Source organism: Hemibagrus wyckioides, linkage group LG26 (genome assembly GCF_019097595.1).
Source record: "Hemibagrus wyckioides isolate EC202008001 linkage group LG26, SWU_Hwy_1.0, whole genome shotgun sequence".
NCBI lineage: Eukaryota > Metazoa > Chordata > Actinopteri > Siluriformes > Bagridae > Hemibagrus > Hemibagrus wyckioides.
Genome location: NC_080735.1, coordinates 13,694,387 through 13,712,314, shown reverse-complemented (window position 1 = coordinate 13,712,314; position 17,928 = coordinate 13,694,387). Strand labels below are relative to the sequence as shown.

At 38.7% G+C, this 17,928-nt stretch overlaps 3 protein-coding genes across 3 annotated transcripts; 2 read left to right on the top strand and 1 right to left on the bottom strand.

Annotated features, from left to right (window-relative positions):
• Nucleotides 1–1,977: 1,977 nt before the first annotated feature.
• psmb8a (proteasome 20S subunit beta 8A) lies at nucleotides 1,978–4,783 on the bottom strand. Its single transcript, XM_058380016.1, has 7 exons — nucleotides 4,720–4,783; nucleotides 4,264–4,445; nucleotides 3,758–3,899; nucleotides 3,522–3,633; nucleotides 3,187–3,316; nucleotides 2,366–2,570; nucleotides 1,978–2,149 (listed from the first exon to the last, which is right to left on the bottom strand). Exons 2-7 carry the CDS (start codon nucleotides 4,408–4,410, stop codon nucleotides 2,061–2,063), a joined length of 825 nt encoding a protein of 274 aa, XP_058235999.1. The 5' UTR covers nucleotides 4,411–4,445; nucleotides 4,720–4,783; the 3' UTR covers nucleotides 1,978–2,060.
• A 1,965-nt stretch (nucleotides 4,784–6,748) lies between these two features.
• Nucleotides 6,749–11,772, top strand: psmb12 (proteasome 20S subunit beta 12). The gene is made up of 6 exons (XM_058379922.1): nucleotides 6,749–6,909; nucleotides 9,024–9,094; nucleotides 9,237–9,368; nucleotides 9,833–9,962; nucleotides 10,761–10,905; nucleotides 11,454–11,772. Exons 1-6 carry the CDS (start codon nucleotides 6,868–6,870, stop codon nucleotides 11,579–11,581), a joined length of 648 nt encoding a protein of 215 aa, XP_058235905.1. The 5' UTR covers nucleotides 6,749–6,867; the 3' UTR covers nucleotides 11,582–11,772.
• Nucleotides 11,773–14,539: 2,767 nt separating this feature from the next.
• Nucleotides 14,540–17,928, top strand: psmb9a (proteasome 20S subunit beta 9a). Its single transcript, XM_058380960.1, has 6 exons — nucleotides 14,540–15,145; nucleotides 15,347–15,414; nucleotides 16,368–16,499; nucleotides 16,955–17,084; nucleotides 17,202–17,343; nucleotides 17,434–17,928. The coding sequence occupies exons 1-6, from the start codon at nucleotides 15,089–15,091 to the stop codon at nucleotides 17,559–17,561; spliced, it is 657 nt and encodes a 218-aa protein (XP_058236943.1). The 5' UTR covers nucleotides 14,540–15,088; the 3' UTR covers nucleotides 17,562–17,928.

The following is a 17,928-nucleotide window of genomic DNA, read 5'->3' as shown; positions in this document are numbered from 1 at the left end:
GATGAAGTGAACAGACCAGCACTTTCACTGGACAGGAGTGAGGACTTATTCTTCACTATAAACTTACTTTAGTAACTTTCATGTCATAAAGAAAAAATACATGCATGGAGATTTATTGGTATTTGACCATATTATAGAAATCTTTTAATAAATATGTTTAGCTTAGTGATAAGGTACAGTAATACAGCAGCATCGTTTACAATACAGCTTTCGGTTTTCAAAGTAAGTGGAATGTGCTCAACTATTTACCTGCATTTTATGTATATTCCAACTAACTACATATCAAATGAACACATTTGTCAGTCGCTCATGACTTGCTATAGCATACAAAACCTTTTAAGACATTGTTCCAAGAGCTAAGGTGTATAAAAAAGTACATAGATGAAATAACATCCATCACATCACTCATCACATACTAAATAATACAGATATACCAAGAGTGTATTAAAGGCAGTCATTAAAAAACAAATGTTCTTCCTCACGTTTCAGCCATCAGCTTTTCTGAAATCATGCAGTTGTGATGATGGGATATCAATAGACATGAACCACAGCACCACGACTCGGGCATTTAAGTTCCGCCACGGTGTCATGTAGCCGTCGACTCTAGGGCCTCAGCTGGACGCTATATTAGTAAGCATGCTTACATCTTGAAGTATTCGTCTTCACAACATGAAGTATTTTCTTGTAAAGGCAGATTGTCAGAGTTCAGGATGATGCAGTGCACCAAGGATATTTATTAGTAGTAGTTCTCTGATAAGCACACTGGAGTCTTTATGATTACAGCTGACTTTTATCTTAGTTCTAATCTGGCTGTGGTATTGTCAGATTATCTACTAAAACAATTCATGAGTTTTAGACATACACTGTTTTTCTATAAGGACCGAGGTAAGTTCAGGTGAGGATACCTGACAGCAGTAGAGCTGAGCAAGATGAATCAGGCAAGAGCTGTGAGATGATACAGAGCAGTAAATGTGTGTCAGGATCTGCCCCTAGCATCACACTTGTAGTCTATGAAGTAAGTGCAAGAGATCCAACAGGCAGAACCTGGATGTCCTCTATGAAAAACAACCTCCTCGTCATGCTAATTTTTATCTACAAAGATTGTATGGAAATAGTGACAGGACACATCTGAAAGTTTACACCGACTGTCATGGTGACATCCATACCTTTGAGGAAATATAAACAAAGCTATAAACAAAATTTGGGTAGCAGAACATAAGGAATACTCAATACTGTCAACAGATTGCCACAGCTCTCATATATCAATATACTGTATATGGATCTTTGGCTCATTTTCAAGTTTCAAACCCAATTTCCCACCACATTATTTTATACTGACTTTATCTTCTTGTCTGGACCTATGTCTGGGTATCTGTCTGGTACACTACATATCAAAATACTCACACACAGTATAACTTGCTTGTGTGCTTTACTGTATCATTTATTCTTGTTTTATATATATATATATATATATATATATATATATATATATATATATATATATATATATATATATATATATATATATATATATATATTTTTTTTTTTTTTTTTTTCTTTCTTTCTTTCTTTCTTTCAGTTATTTAAGCTCAGATTTTATCACTTACCCACATTTAACCAAAGGCAATCCCAGAAAAGCTTTGGTGACATGGCACAAGATATACTCTGTGACTAAAGTGACTAATGTACAGCAGATATCAACATTCCAGATGATTTGTATAACCTATTTCATTTACACCAAAGAGGTGGATCTAGTACATATAGATATATTTCTAGAAAAATAAATAAATAAATAAATAAATGAAGTTAACTTACATTCTAATACTTTACATTGTTGTTATATTTATCCGTTCTACTTTTCGACAGGAAGTTATGATAAGGAAAGTTGAAAAGGACTTTACATTATATACAACTATGTTACATGTCAGGGCTCACAACTACAGATTCTATCATCTTAAAAGAAACGCAAAAGTATCGTTTGTTGTTGATATCCATCTTTATTTTCATGAATGAATTGTGTCAGATACATTGTTAGTGTGAGTATAAAATAATTTCTGCGTTCAGAACATTCCTTTCCTGTACTTATGGATTAGATCGGATACATCCTCCTTGCACACCTTAATCCAGCCGTCCTCCCTCATGTGATAGACTGAGCAGATATGAAAAAAAAAACCCACAATTCATAAAACAGACATTAGCATAAATACAGAGAGAGCACTTTTTTGCATTTTTATTGCACAGTACAATCTACAAATCCTAAATGATCATATTTATTTACCCACATAATCACTAACTAATCACTCTGCTTCTGAACACCAAAAAAATCCAGTTTTAAGTGAGTATGTAACGGAAGGATGTGACTTACGGTTCACGACTCCACCAGAGTAGGCATCTCTGTGAGTGGCGTGAGCAATGCCACGGCGGCCGAGCTCGTAAGCCTCTTCCACTGTCATATCCTCATGGTAGCCACTGTCTATCACTCCGTACGCATAGCTGTTCCCACAGCCCGTGGAAAACATATTCCCTGAGAGACGTGTTCCATTGTTATCTACATAATACAGACCAGGACCCTACAGATGGCAATACAAAAAAGTGACATTGAAGCAGCTTAAATGACTCAGATAACATGCATATAAAATAATCAAATAGCATTGAAAGAGGCTGTTCATTCAATGCAGTGTGTTTCATCTGTAATTTTGATGACAATGTATTGTCTTATAGTGTTAGGTAGGTAGCGTGATGTGCAGTATTAGAAGACAAAAGATAAAAATCATCCTGAAAGTTCATTTATATTTCATCGGCAAACACAGTATAAAGTAAGCGTGAGACTATGTACAGCAAGCTCGACTCAGCATTAATATATTGTTGCTTTGTGAAGCAATAGCTTGTTGATGAACTGCACGCTGAAGGAGAAAACAGTTTCTAGTCTGTTCATGTATGATAGATGTGGTTAATAGTTCCATACTATTAAGTTGCAAGGCTTTCACACACTATGAATTTATAAAAAAATAATTAAAATCAAAAATATTAATGTCAAAAATATTAATGTAATACTTATTTAATTTGATTTAAGAAACACAAACACTTTTAATTGCCACACAGATGCAGTTATCATTAAAAAAGCCATTTGAAGGTGAATGGTCAGAGGGGTTAACTAATCATATCAAGTGCCGAAATTAACTCTACCTTCTTGTCCCAGCCACAGATCATGCTACCCATGGACAGGCCCATGCCTCTATAGCCAAGCATCATGTTGGAGAGCAACTTGGAAGCTGCAGACACTGAGATCCTCTGCTTGTTACGGAGCTGGTAAAGCCTGAGGACATACATGAAACATACATGCATGCACAGCATGTTAGTAATGTGTTAATTGTTAATACACCTAGCTGCATATTACAACAGTAAAGGCTAAAAGATTATGCCAGCTATGCTTGGGCATGTTTAATGCACTTCATGTATACAGAATGGTAACTTTATCTTGTTGGGGATTCACCCCACCCCGTCCTTGTGCTTAGACAGACCTGCACTCCTTAGCCAGAAGTCTCTCCCAGTACTGACAGTCTGCTGCACTACCAGACATGGTGCCCAGCAGGTAAGGGTTGATCTCGATCACCTTATTCGCCTCCAGTGAAGCTAATAGACACAAAATGTGACAAAAACTACTTACGATTCTGATATAATAGATTTGTTCACTGCATCACTCTGAACTCTGAGTATCTGGCTTTGCTTCATGTTAATGAGATGTGAGCATGCTTACCAATATAGTGTCCAGCCGAGGCCCTGGAGTCGACGGCTACAATGACACTGTGGTGGAACTTAAAAGCCAGAGTCGTGGTGCCGTGGTTCATGTCTACTGATATCCCATCATCACAACTGCATGATTTCAGGAAGGCTGATGGCTGAAACATGAGGAAGAACATTTCTTTTTTAATACTCTGCCATTATAGAGAGTTTCTCTGTATGTGATGAGTGATGTGACGGATGTCTCGTGCTTATTGGTGTCACTGCCTTTATTTGTCTTAAATATAACAAGGTTGTGTATGCTTTGGCATGTCATGAGTGAATGATTTAGAATAAAGCAGGTCTGCTGTTGTTAAGTGGGACACAAAATGCAGGTAGATAGTTGAACACGCATTAATCAGGATGTAAGAGAATTCAGGAAGATATTACAGACATGAGTACCTCTTTACATTCACTGCAGTCTATGCCGCAGGACAAAGAAAGGAAAGAAATATCAGTTGCAAAATAAATCTTGGTGCTTACATCAACCCCAACTGGTACAGCAAATTCTTGAGATTTTGTTCCAAAGCTGTAATGATTCGGTCGATCAACAAACTGCGCCCGCTTTGAGGCGATCAGTGAGCCGAGCCCGAGATGGGACGAGGATCCACTCACTTCCAAAAGTGCCATGATGTGTTTAAAGCGATTAATAAGGCTTTTAATTCCTAAAAGAAGAGAAAACAATAGGCTTATTTTTTTTTGAAATATGATATTTGTGAACAAAACCTTTCCACTTACTTCTGAAACCGAAAGCTTAAACGATGCTGCTCTATTTTACTTTCGCTTATGACTAGGCTGTTTTTACCGCATACTTAAAAAACATACATAGAAAATGTCAAACATCTACAACCCAACACGCACCTATGTGACTTTTTTTTTTTTAACATGAAAATGACAAAAAATGAGGCTTTAAGAGGAAAAGGAAAAGTCCTCACCTACCTGCCGGGTTTAGTGCTTGAATGTCCAATGAGATCAACCGGTCTGTTCACATCATCAGTTTTCAGGAAGACTTCCTGCCTGCAGGTTGCGCTGTGACTCTTATTGCTTTACACGTGCACGCGCATATACTGTGTTACAGTGGGTTTAATACATTGTAATAAACTGTATTGACAGCTTTGAGAGTTTTTTTTATTTTATTTTTAAGGCACACTAATGTGCACCCAATTATGAGTTTGTGAATCAGACGGTGAAAATGTAATTCATTCATTTAAACCTTTTGGAATGGAAACACATACACCGATCATTCTGAGCACTGACCGGTGAAGTGAACAACACCGATGATCTCCTCATCATGGCACCTGTTAGTGGGTGGGAGATATTAGGCAGCAAGTGAAAGATTTTGTCCTGAAAGTTGATGCGTTAGAAGCAGGAAAGATGGACAAGCGTAAGGATTTGAGCGAGTTTGACGAAGGGCCAAATTGTGATGGCTAGACGACTGGATCAGAGCGTCTCCAAAACTGCAGCTCTTGTGGAGGTGTTCCCGCTCTGCAGTGGTCAGTATCTATAAAGGATTATCCTTTAAGGACTTTAAAGGATAAAGTATCCTTTAAGCCCTGTAAGTCCTATAAGTATCCTTTAAGGCGCTTACTTGCAGGACTTAAAGGATCTGCTGCTAACATCTTGGTGACAGATACCACAGCACAACCTCAGGGATCTAGTGGAGTCCATGCCACGAAAGGTCAGGGCTGTTTTGGCAGCCAAAGGGGGACCAACACAATATTAGGCAGGTGGTCATAGTGTTATGCCTGATCGGATCACATTTACATTCTTGTTGAACACCCCATATAATAGATGATGGATTAAGAGCACAATGGTCCATCGGCTGACACACAAACTCACCTTCACTGCAAGCAGCGCTGCTAACACTGGTGGTGCTTGACAGCACTGGGTTCTCCACTAATATCTACAGGCTTAGATATTAAAATAGAAACATAACATAAATGAATGTTGCTAAAATGTCAACCAACATTGTTTTCTCTGTCTCTATATTATTTTCTTTTATTGCAACACAGTTTCTTCACGTCAGGATTCACACGAATACACTAATCAGGCATAACATTATGACATGTTTTGCTGCCAAAACAGCCCTGATTCTTTGAGGCATGGACTCCACTAGATCCCTAAGGGTGTGCTGTGGTATCTGGCACCAAGATATTAGCAGCAGATCCTTTATGTCCTGTAAGTTGTGAGGTAGGGCCTCTATGGGATATACGTATAGGACATAAAGGACACTTACAGGACTTAGAGGATAGTTTTGACAGGCACTGACCACTGCAGACCGGGAACACCCCACAAGAGCTGCAGTTTTGGAGATGCTCTGATCCAGTGATCTAGCCATCACAATTTGGCCCTTCGTCAAACTCGCTCAAATCCTTACGCTTGTCCATTTTTCCTGCTTCTAACACATCAACTCTGAGGACAAAATGTTCATTTGCTGCCTAATATATCCCACCCACTAACAGGTGCCATGATGAGGAATTAATCAGTGTTATTCACGTCACTTGTCACTGCTCATAATGTTATGGCTGATCAGTGTATATATAGCTAATGACTAAATGTATAGAACAATGACTGCATTCTTTACTGATATAGGTGTCTTCATCAGAAAAATTCTAACCAATAGGTTAAGTTAATCTGTCACAGCATATCACAAAAATGCTCATACCACACAAAGAAAGAGATGGACTGTGGCCTACACTGGCATTATGTGGTATTATTTATCAGTAAACTAAGTGGTGTTATTAATCGAAACAGGTCTTATAAATAAAAAACACAATACATACATGAACCTAACATTCTGTTTGGAACCTTGTCTCTCTTTTCTTACACAGTAATAGTGTTAACCTAAAAAATAAGTTTATAATAAGACCTTTCTGGAAATTAAAACCTAATACACGTGTCTTAGAGACGTGAAAACCTTGCAGCTTGACGTGTTCTTATGGAGGCTGGCTCGGCTGCAGTGACACTCCTCTGTCCTGAGATGGTGCTGTAAAGCTGTGTGTGATCGCAGGACATCGGGGTGACTGGACTCACAGTTTCCTGAAGCTGATCATCTAAAACATCTAAAAAAAATTGTTCTGTGCATCAATGGAGCCACCAAAATCCTTGAGTAAAGGTGTCAGTACAGGAGTAAGTAGATTTCACTGTATCATTAATAGGGGATAGTGATTTCAGTATTTCAGACTGGCGTAGACGGGTGGATTTGAGGAAAGCTCGGATAATCGAAGCAGAAACTGACCATGAAATATAAATCATATACTGAAGACTACATTATTTTTTGACAATTTGATGATTCGCTGCTCTTTATCGTGGTAATATATTAGCAGTTTTGTCAAAGCGTTTGCCTTTTCGTTGTGTTTAGTTACTTTCACTTTCATACAGAGAAACGCGCCTCCATTTCTCTATCAGAGGAAAAGCACCTTTCCTTACGCGTGACGTGGTACCCACGACCCTCATACCTGTAGCATGTTCCTTTCAATGTAATCTACCTTTAAACTGATTTAATATGCCCAATTAGACATTAAGGACACGTTGTAACTTCAGCTTTAGGTTGAACTCACATGCACTAATAGATACACATTCATCTACAGTACACAGCTTCATCCTGATCACAGGATATACACCGATCAGGCATAACATTATGAGCACTGAGAGGTGAAGTGAATAATATTGATTATCTCCTCACCATGGCACCTGTTAGTGGGTGGGATATATTAGGCAGCAAGTGAACGTTTTGCCCTCAAAGTTGATGTGTTAGAAGCAGGAAAAATGGGCAAGAGTAAGGATTTGAGCGAGATTGATGAAGGGCCAAATTGTGATGGCTAGATCAGAGCATCTCCAAAACTGCAGCTCTTGTGATGTGTTCCCGGTCTGCAGTGGTCAGTATCTATCAAAAGTATCATTTAAGTCCTGTAAGTATCTGTGGTCTGGTATCTGGCACCAAGATGTTTGCAGCAGATCCTTTAAGTCCTGTAAGTTGCGAGGTGGGGTCTCCATGGGCCACACCTCGCAAGTTATAGGACTTAAAGGATCTGCTGCTAACATCTTGGTGCCAGATACAGTACCACAGCACACCTTCAGGGATCTAGTGGAGGCCATGATTTGGCAGGTCAGGGCTGTTTTGGCAGCAAAAGGGGGACCAACACCATATTAGGCAAGTGGTCATAATGTTATGCCTGATTGGAGTATAATAGCGCCGAATCCTATACAGATATCTTATACAGATATTGCAGATCAACACTCATTCAGGGTAATTTAATATAGCCAGTTGATCCCACACCATGTTTTTTGGGAGGTAGGAAGAAACCAGAGAACCTGGAGGAAACCTTCATTGAAAAAGGATAACTGTGTTATGTAAAACTCTACACAAACAGTATCCTGTGCTCACGACTAAACTTAAGACCCTGGAGATGAGAGGCAGCAACATTCACCTCTGCATCACTTTATGGAGCTCAGTATCGTTATGGGCTTAGCTGTCATAATGTCATGACGCAAAATAATTACACAAAAGACACTACAGGGAACAGATTTATAATCAGCCTGTAGATACTTGTTATCATGAGAATGTATAAATTGTCTGTCACACACAGTGACCCATATACTGGACATTCACTGTACATTTAAATGCAGTTTGGATTTTAATTGTACAATTTGTCATTTTGTTTAGTCTTTTGACTCAAAGGGATCAGTGATGGTGATGAGAAAATATTACGAAATTGTACCATCAGTACAAAAGCGACACACAGGATAGTGTGTATGATGTTGGTATGAGTGTATCAACTGGTATATCGTTGCAAGGCTTTTTAAACACTGCGTTGACAACAGTCCACCAACAAAAATATCCAGTGGTGAGAAACTGGCATTGATGAACTCAAGTTGTTCTTGAGGATGTTTCCAGCTGTATATCTACAAGATGAACCAAAAAGTGGCCATTACGTTTACACCCCAGTGTACACACCAGCAATGCCACTACACCACTTGTTCAATCTACTTCAATCTACACACTACACTATATTAGCATCACAGATGTAGTGGGAATGGTCCATTACTAAAACTATAGTCTCTTTAGTCTCTTGAATGGATCAGAATTGAGTCAAAAGCAAGTGTTGATTAAAAGTTTCAAGGCCAGTCCTAGTATGATAAGTCTATGACAATACAGTAAATACAGAAAGATAACTGAAACTGGACACAGGGTAGAGTGTGTCAAGGTCACTAAGAATTTTAACATGCCCCATTTTTTTCAGACTACCATAGTTGCGGTAAAGTACAATGGAGGTGTTATCATTGGTTCAGACTCCAGGGCCTCAATGGGTGGGTAAGTATTAAAAAATATACATTTTATTACCCTTATATTGTGTGTGTGTGTGTGCTAAATGGTATATTTAGTGTGTTCAATCAACTCCTGACCCAAATTGTATGCATATTTTATTTTTATTATTATTTTTTGTAATCTATAGGACATATGTGTCATCGAAAGTCATTAACAAGCTGATCCAGGTTCATGATCGGATATATTGCTGCATTGCTGGTTCATTGGCAGATGCACAGCATGTCACAAGAGTGGCCAAGTTTCATCTGTCTTTCCACAGGTAATTATCCATAAACCTATTTAGATTTAGTAATGTACAGTTTTTAGGATTAAGAATCCAGCACTTCACTGTAAAAACCCAATAAGGACAACATTATTTTATTTTAGTCAATTATCTAATTTGCCAGTCATGTGGCAGCATAAAATCATGTAGATGCCATTGGCCAGCATGTTCGGGTTATGTTCACATCAACGATCAGAATGATCACTTATGTTGAATTTGACTTTTATAGCAGTTGTAGTTTTACTGTTTTTTGTTTTTTTTTATTTTTGTGAAATTGATTTTATTTATTGACTATAGTCCTTAAGGACTATCTTAAGGATTTTGTCATTTTGATTGTTCTTTTTTCATCCATTTCATTTTTCTACTTAAAAATCAAAGTAAAGTTATTTATTTCAGCTGAAGATTTGTTCAGCAGCATTGCTCAAATTTATGCCATGTTTCCCAATGCCTTCTCTCTCTAGTATACAGATGGGGTCTCCTCCTTTGGTGAAAGCTGCAGCCACTGTGTTAAAGGACTTGTGCTACAGCAATAGGGAAGATCTGTCAGCTGGTTTCATCACAGCAGGCTGGGACAAGAAGAAAGGGCCACAGGTATAACAGTGGTTTATAGTACACTATATTGCCAAAAGTTTTGGGACATCTGCCTTTACATGCAGATGAATTTGATATGGAGTTGGCCCACCCTTTGCAGTCTTCTGGGAAGGCTTTCCACAAGGTTCAGGAGTGTGTTCATGGGAATGTTTGACCATTTCTCTAGAAGCGCATTTGTGAGGTCAGGTACTGATGTTGGGCGAAGGTCTGAGTCTCAGTCTCTGCTCTAATTCATCCCAAAGGGGTTCTATCAGGTTGAGGTCAGGACTCTGTGAAGTTCCTCCACACCAAACTCACTCATCCATGTCTTTATGGACCTTGCTTTGTGCACTGGTGTGCAGTCATGTTGGAACAGGAAGGGGTCATCCCCAAACTGTTCCCACAAAGTTGGAAGCATGAAATTATCCAAAATGTTTTGGTATGCTGAAGCATTAAGAGTTCCTTTCACTGGAACTAAGGGACCGAGTCCAACCGCTGAAAAACAACACCTGAATTCAATGATTTGGAGGGGTGTCCCAAAACTTTTGCCAGTATAGTGTATGTACTTAGCTAAAGACTGGAACTACAGTCAAAGATAACATTAATTAAAGTGGCTTAGATTGAACCATTGTAGCTACAGACTGAGACTCCCCTGAAAAGTATAAATGAGTTTTAGATTAAATCAGACCACTAGGGACTGCAGTGTAGATATACTAAGTATCCTGTACAGTCTCATCACATTTTATCATATTGTTAAATCTGGCACCATAACCACCTTTACCTGTTTTCATGTTGTGTGTGTGTGTGTGTGTGTTTTAGGTGTACACAGTATCTATGGGAGGCATGCTGATTAGTCAACCCTTTACCATCGGTGGATCTGGTAGCACGTATATCTACGGCTACATGGACGCCAAGTACAAACCAGATATGAGCCGAGAGGAGTGCGTTCAGTTTATAACAAATGGTAATAAGCCATTTTATATCCCATAGGCCTATTTAAAGCACATTATTTAATAACTACTATGAAAGTAATGTAAAAACGTACGCAGACATGAGAGTGAGGAAAGTGTGAGGCTGGTCCACCTCGGGATTTTAAGCAGCTGACCAACACAGCAGGAACTAAAATAAAATTTAACTTAATTTAGTCATTCTTAATTACATTCCCTTTACACACTGAATCTGGTTTGAATTCTTTTGCCAAGATTGTGCAAAGCTTTATCGGGAATACTGTTAAGTAATAACTCTTGCTCACTTCATGATTTAGTATGAGTTATTTCATCGTGTTGATGCCTTCCAAAACATTTGATTTATAGTATATTTAAGTTATAACACACTCATTCACACTCAGTCAGACTAACAGAATTACATCCCCAGCTCAGCCACCAGTGAATAATCTAAATTGTTGTACAACATCTTGTCAAACATAATAATGGTGATAGCTTCCCATACATCACTGATGTTTAACACACTAACTAAATGGTGATCTCTCTCTCTCTCTCTCTCCATTTTCAGCTTTGGCATTGGCTATTGGCAGAGATAACGTGAGTGGTGGCATTGCTCATTTGGTGGTGATTACCGAAGGTGGAGTTGAACATGTGGTTGTTCCTGGTGATAAATTACCGAAGTTCAGTGATGAATAAATAATAATGAAAGATGGTAGAGAGAGTACACTAATGTAGTATACTTATTCATGACAATCTGCAAAGACAAAAAAAAAATGACTTTTTAAAATCCCCCTGTAGAGAACATATTCAGTGAATAAGAAGCCATTTGTCCATAGCCTTCTTCAAAATGAGATTTTCAAATAAAATTTCTTTTTCAAGAAAATGAAGCAATTATCACCTTTTGTGATTTATTTGATTACATAAAATTCTTTCACAGATGAGAAGTGAACATTTTTCACGTGTTTTTGATTTGCTCTCAGCATTATCATTGCTGAAATCTATTCTTGTGCATCTGTAACTTTTGGTATTTTTTAAATGCAGACACTTTCTTTCAATTACTCAATTATTTAATAAAAAAAAAAAAAATCAAAAACGTTTACTTGGATAAGGTTTTTTCCCCACTAGGTAATATGGGAAGACCTGGAACAAGAATTCATCACATATGTCTGATATACATTCTGTTCGTGCTTAGAAATATACACTGACCAGGCATAACATTATGACCACCTGCCTAATATTGTGTTGGTCCCCCTTTTACTGGTAAAACAGCCCTGACCCATCATGCACTGTGTATTCTGACACCTTTCTATCAGAACCAGCATTAACTTCTTCAGCAATTTGAGCAACAGTAGCTCATCTGTTGGATCAGATCACACGGGTCATCCCCACGTGCATCAGTGAGACTTGGCCACTCATAACCCTGTCGCCAGTTCATCACTGTTCCTTCCTTAGACCACTTTTGATAGATACTGACCACTGCAGACCGGGAACACCTCCACAAGAGCTGCAGTTTTGGAGATGCTCTGATCCAGTCATCTAGCCATCACAATTTGGCCCTTCGTCAAACTCGCTCAAATCCTTACACTTGTCCATTTTTCCTGCTTCTAACACATCAACTTTGAGGAGAAAATGTTCACTTGCTGCCTAATATATCCCACCCACTAACAGGTGCCATGATGAGATGATCATCAGTGATATTCACTTCACCTCTCACTGCTCATAATGTTATGCCTGATCGGTGTATATCAGGATATCTGTTGTGTATTAAATATTGTACTGAGATGCTGTTCACTAATTTTCATATGCATGCTAAGCTTTTGGTTTGTCTAAGGATTCCTACAATTACATACATTTAGGGACTATGGTGATATAAAATCCAGGAAATAATTAAGCTGATTATGATGATAAATTCTGTCAAAAAGAATAGTAGGCTACTAAACTATGTATACTAAAGAAGATGTCTTAATTGTTTAATCTGGGCCAATCAGCAAGACCTGAGAGAATCATTTTACATTTTAAAGTAAAAAATGTTCACCATTAATGTTTTGGGTGTGTGTAAAATGTAAATAATGTGGGACTCAGTTTCCACTGTTAAACAAACTTTTATTTTAAACTAACCGCTGTACCTGATAATGTAAAATAAATCACTTGTTGCACAGGACATCTGTCAGAGACACATCCACCAAACCGCAGGGGTTTAGAATAGAAAAAGCAAAAAGCTTTTATGAACTGTGTGTGTTACATCACTATTGTGTAATATCACTTGCAGATAGACAGCAGCAACATTAATATGTAATTATATGAAAATGTTGATCATTACTTAATTGTCTCTCATGCATAAACCACCACCCTTAGTTAATGAACAAATTAAAATATTTACATTCATGGTGCTAATTTTCTGTGCAGCACAAATAGATCATTTTTATGCATCCAACACTGTATTATAGCAGGGTAGGAAGTAACTATCTGTAATCCTTACTTGTGTAGCCCAAAAGGATGGGGAAATTGATAACACAGTAGATACACTACTTATTTGGTAAGTAGGATGCAAGATTGGCACAGAATCTTACAAACATAAAAAATATAAACATTCTCCTCCATTCAATCCCATCTCTCCATGTATCCTAACTATATCCACCTCATCTGTCCTCTGATATGAAAATGACTTATAATCTGATATCAAACTGACTTATAATGAGTTATAATCATATTGAGTCTGACATTAAACTAGTCTGCTTGTCATATATTGCTGAGAGATAACAGTGAACTCGTTTTCATGCTACACAGAATCTTCATGGAAATATGATTATCCTGACCTGAGCTAATTTACTGAATCAACCAAGTCACATCTCCATTCTTTCTTTCCATCCATGATGACATTAAAGTCATCTGTTGCTGCTTCTGGTGTTTTATCCCTGATTGTGCCGCAACCGCGATACAGGGACGATTTAAGGATGAGGACTATTATACCAATGAGGGTATAATAGTTAAAAATAAAATAAATATAAAAAATAAAATAAAGGTTTGACTAACAGGGTGGGATAATAACTCATTGCAGCATTCCACTGTTTTGTATAGATTTGTATAACATTTGAGGACTGAACAAGCCAAATACGAGTCTTCCTGATCACTCTCTCTCTCACACACACACACACACTTACACACACACACACACACTTACACACTTACACACACACACTTGTCCTCTGATCCTCGCTCTGCGACGCCGCGGTCTGCGCTGAAGGACGGGGAGGAGCCGAAAGTCTGCCGCCGTTTTCATATGAAATTTAAAGGGGACCGAGGCGATCACCAATTTGTGTAGAGTTTATGGAGAATCGCAGAATTTTTAGGGGGGGGGTGAGTAGAAATGTCCCCCTAAAAATGCCCTAGCGACGCCCATGACGCGATATCTGTTCATTAGACCTTTCAGTGAGCTAGTTTTACAGTGTGCACTATACGTCCCTGGACGCGGACGCGCGAATCGACACTCACATCGCGCAGACTCACTGTGTCCCCCCTATACCCAGTGAAACTTACGCCCCTCTATCTATCTATCTATCTATCTATCTATCTATCTATCTATCAGCGATGCTAAATTGTCCCTAGGTGTAAATCCAGTAGAGTAGGTGTCCCCATTTGCACCCAGCATCGGGACAGTAGATGTCCCCATAATTGTTGGGAAATTGCTGTGGCGCGTGCAAGTAATTATAAGCTTGTGTATTTAGTGGATTTATTTTTACCTACTTTTTCTTCACATTTCTTCAAGTATTCATAATGCAGTAAGACAGGGTTTATTTGATGGGTTTATTGAATATTTATTCCATGTCAGTGGTGTAAGTGTGTGCAGGTTATAGCTGAGCAGCCTCGGTAGGTTTCCACGCACGGACACTGTTACTTTCGTTTTCACGTCGCGGAACAAACGGGAAAACAACGAAAAGTCCCTGGAGGAGATTCTAGGCCTTGGTACTCGTACAGGTTTTAAAACGAAGACTGAAGAATTCTTCATAGCTTTAATTCCCTTGTCTTCGAGTGTTTGATAGTGTTGTAGGTTCTTGGCTTCGCCTCATATCGAATTTCACGCGCTTTCATTTCTGCTTGGCGTCGGGGCGCGAGCGCGGTGTGTGTGTACGTGTGTGTGTGTGTGTGAGAGACTCTCGGTAAACTCCGGTTATTTGGTTGTAAGCGAGCTGATTTAACATCATAATGTTGGAGGAATGTACATCGCAGCCAGGCTGGCCGAGTGAAGAAGTGAAAACCGGGGTAAGTGTAGTTTAGTCTGCTGAATCGTTTTAATCAGCTGTTAATTGATGCATCTTAATTTGTACTATGTAGAGGCTATACAAAGAAAACTGACCTGGTCAGACCTGACCTGGCTTTTAAACATGTGTTTCTCATCTCATGTCTAGCTTTATTTCGGACTTTCATGTTTTATTAAAATCTGCCACGCCATTTTATTTCCAGACTACAATCATAGCGATTGCGTTTGCAGGCGGAGTTGTGCTGGGCTCCGACTCACGCGTGTCTGCTGGGTAAGAAATTCATCTGCTATTTCTTTGAATTTTACAAAGCCCGGTTGATTTAGAAGACATTATGACAGACATAACAGGCAACTTAAACTTTAATGATGTTCATACCTCTGCAAGAATATAACAAGTTCTTTATATTGTACAGGCATCAGGCATAACATTATGACTTCCTGCTTAATATTGTGTTGGTCCCCCTTTTGCTGCCAAAACAGCCCTGACCTGTCGAGGCATGGACTTCATTAGATCCCTGAAGGTGTGCTGTGGTATCTGATGTTAGCAGCAGATCCTTTACAGGCCTTAAAGGATACTTTTGATAGACACTGACCACTGCAGACCGGGAACACCTTCACAAGAGCTGCAGTTTTGGAGATGCTCTGATCCAGTGGTCTAGCCATCACAATTTGGCCCGTCATCAAACTCGCTCAAATCCTTACGCTTGTCCATTTTTCCTGCTTCTAACACATCAACTTTAAGGACAAAATGTTCACCTGCTGCCTAATATATCCCACCCACTGACAGGTGCCATGATGAGGAGATCATCAGTGTTATTCACTTCACCTCTCCCTGCTCATAATGTTATGCCTGATCGGCGTACAAAAGTATTTTATATATCAGTATTTTCAACACAAATTGATCTCCCTTGAAATAAGACCTATTTGTATTAGTTGGAAGGTGGTAGCTCAGTAATTAAGGTGCTGGGTCACTGTTCAGAAGATTGGGGTTCAGGCCTCCCAACTGCCAAGCCACTGCCTCTTGGCCCCTGAACAAGGAAACCCTCAACCCCTCCTGCTCCAGGGGCTGACCCTGTGCTCTGACACCAACCTCCAAAGCTGGGATATGCGAAGAAAGAGTTTCACTGTGTTTTAATGTATATGTGACACTAACTATTAATTATTTAGTTAACTATTAACTATTCAACTATTATTCATATTATTTTTGATTTTTTTTTTATACAGGCAAACAGTGGTGAATCGAGTCATGAACAAACTCTCTAAACTACATGACAAGATCTACTGTGCTCTGTCCGGGTCAGCTGCCGATGCTCAGACCATCGCTGAAATAGTCAACTACCAACTGGATGTGCACAGGTACTGATCACCTTTACAATACCTCTGTAAGGTATCTCTTACAGTCAATAGACAAACTTGACAAAATGGTCAACTAGACAAACTCAGTTTACTAGATTAAAGTTAGAAGAACCAGCTTTTTAGGATTTTCTTATACCCTTTAAGCTGAAAGTATCTATCAGGTCAATAAGGTGTTACACAAGTTCACACTAAAATTATTACTCATCTGTGTAGCTACTAATATTTCTACACCATCTACAAGAAATACAGGTTAACACACCTCTACCATACCATTGTAAATTTTGATATATGATGCTGCAGTGATTTTTTATTTTTTTTATTTTTTTGCAAGATGCCTGGTCATTTAATTGAACTGGGAAATGCATACTCTATGAATCACAAATGATACAAGTTTTACCTTGGCAGAACATTATTAAGTGTATGTGTGCCATACTGTATGTGTATTTTTGTGACAGTATTGAGATTGAACACGACCCCCTGGTCCGGTCAGCTGCAACGTTAGTGAAGAACATTTCCTACAAGTATAAAGAGGATCTATCTGCACATCTGATTGTAGCAGGTTGGGACAGGAGAGGTGGGGGTCAGGTGAGTGGTCAACAACTAATTTAAGTGGTGCAGCTGTATTGAAATTGTACATTTTAAATCCATGCTTAACAGATACACCATGTCCTAAAATATTGCTGTGTTTTGAAATCTTTATAGGTGTATGTAACGTTGGATGGTCTGCTGTCTCAGCAGCCGTTCGCTATTGGCGGCTCTGGTAGTTCATACATCTATGGGTTTGTTGATGCAGAATACCGAAAAGGCATGACACGACAAGAATGCCAGAAGTTTGTTGTAAATGGTACTTTGCAATTTTTTAACTAATGCATCATTACAGAACAGAGAAAATGCCATGTCTTAATAGTGTGTCACTTCTGTTCTCTCTTTCTAGCACTGACACTTGCTATGGGCAGAGATGGTTCTAGTGGAGGCGTGGCTTACCTTGTTACCATTGATGAAAAGGGGACAGAGGAGAAGTGCATTCTGGGAAATGAACTACCTAAATTTTTTGATGAATGAAAAAGAGTGTTGCTGCATTTAACTCTTTATTATGCACAGCAGTGAACCTTATAACAATCTTTCCATACACAATTATTTACTAATCATTCTTGGGCCATTTTTACATTTAGTCATTTTTATTTCCAGAGGAGTGTTGTTAACTGGAGATTATTAGCTGAAAGACCCCGGTAATGCTGTTAAACACAGTCCATTTGTGTCAGCACACCACACTACTATTTTAGCTTCACTGCTGGACTGAAACCCATCACTAAAATATCAAAAAAATTCAGCTATTTGGTACCATTGGCCTAACACACTGGCAGTGTTTTTTATATTGACATTATATCCATTACTTTTAAATTGTCACAAATAAATGCAGTTCCACAAA

Bases quoted from the DNA above. Each gene is read 5' to 3' on its own strand.
- psmb8a (XM_058380016.1), bottom strand. From the start codon at position 4,410: ATGGCACTTTTGGAAGTGAGTGGATCCTCGTCCCATCTCGGGCTCGGC. The intron at 3,317-3,521 runs GTCTGTCTAAGC...GTATGTCCTCAG, and splicing joins CTTCTGGCTAAGGAGTGCAG to GCTTTACCAGCTCCGTAACA. The intron at 2,150-2,365 runs GTAAGTCACATC...ATATCTGCTCAG, and splicing joins CTCTGGTGGAGTCGTGAACC to TCTATCACATGAGGGAGGAC.
- psmb12 (XM_058379922.1), top strand. From the start codon at position 6,868: ATGGAGCCACCAAAATCCTTGAGTAAAGGTGTCAGTACAGGA. The intron at 9,095-9,236 runs GTAAGTATTAAA...TGTAATCTATAG, and splicing joins TCCAGGGCCTCAATGGGTGG to GACATATGTGTCATCGAAAG. The intron at 9,963-10,760 runs GTATAACAGTGG...TGTGTGTTTTAG, and splicing joins ACAAGAAGAAAGGGCCACAG to GTGTACACAGTATCTATGGG.
- psmb9a (XM_058380960.1), top strand. From the start codon at position 15,089: ATGTTGGAGGAATGTACATCGCAGCCAGGCTGGCCGAGTGAAGAAGTG. The intron at 17,085-17,201 runs GTGAGTGGTCAA...AAATCTTTATAG, and splicing joins ACAGGAGAGGTGGGGGTCAG to GTGTATGTAACGTTGGATGG. The intron at 17,344-17,433 runs GTACTTTGCAAT...CTCTCTTTCTAG, and splicing joins CCAGAAGTTTGTTGTAAATG to CACTGACACTTGCTATGGGC.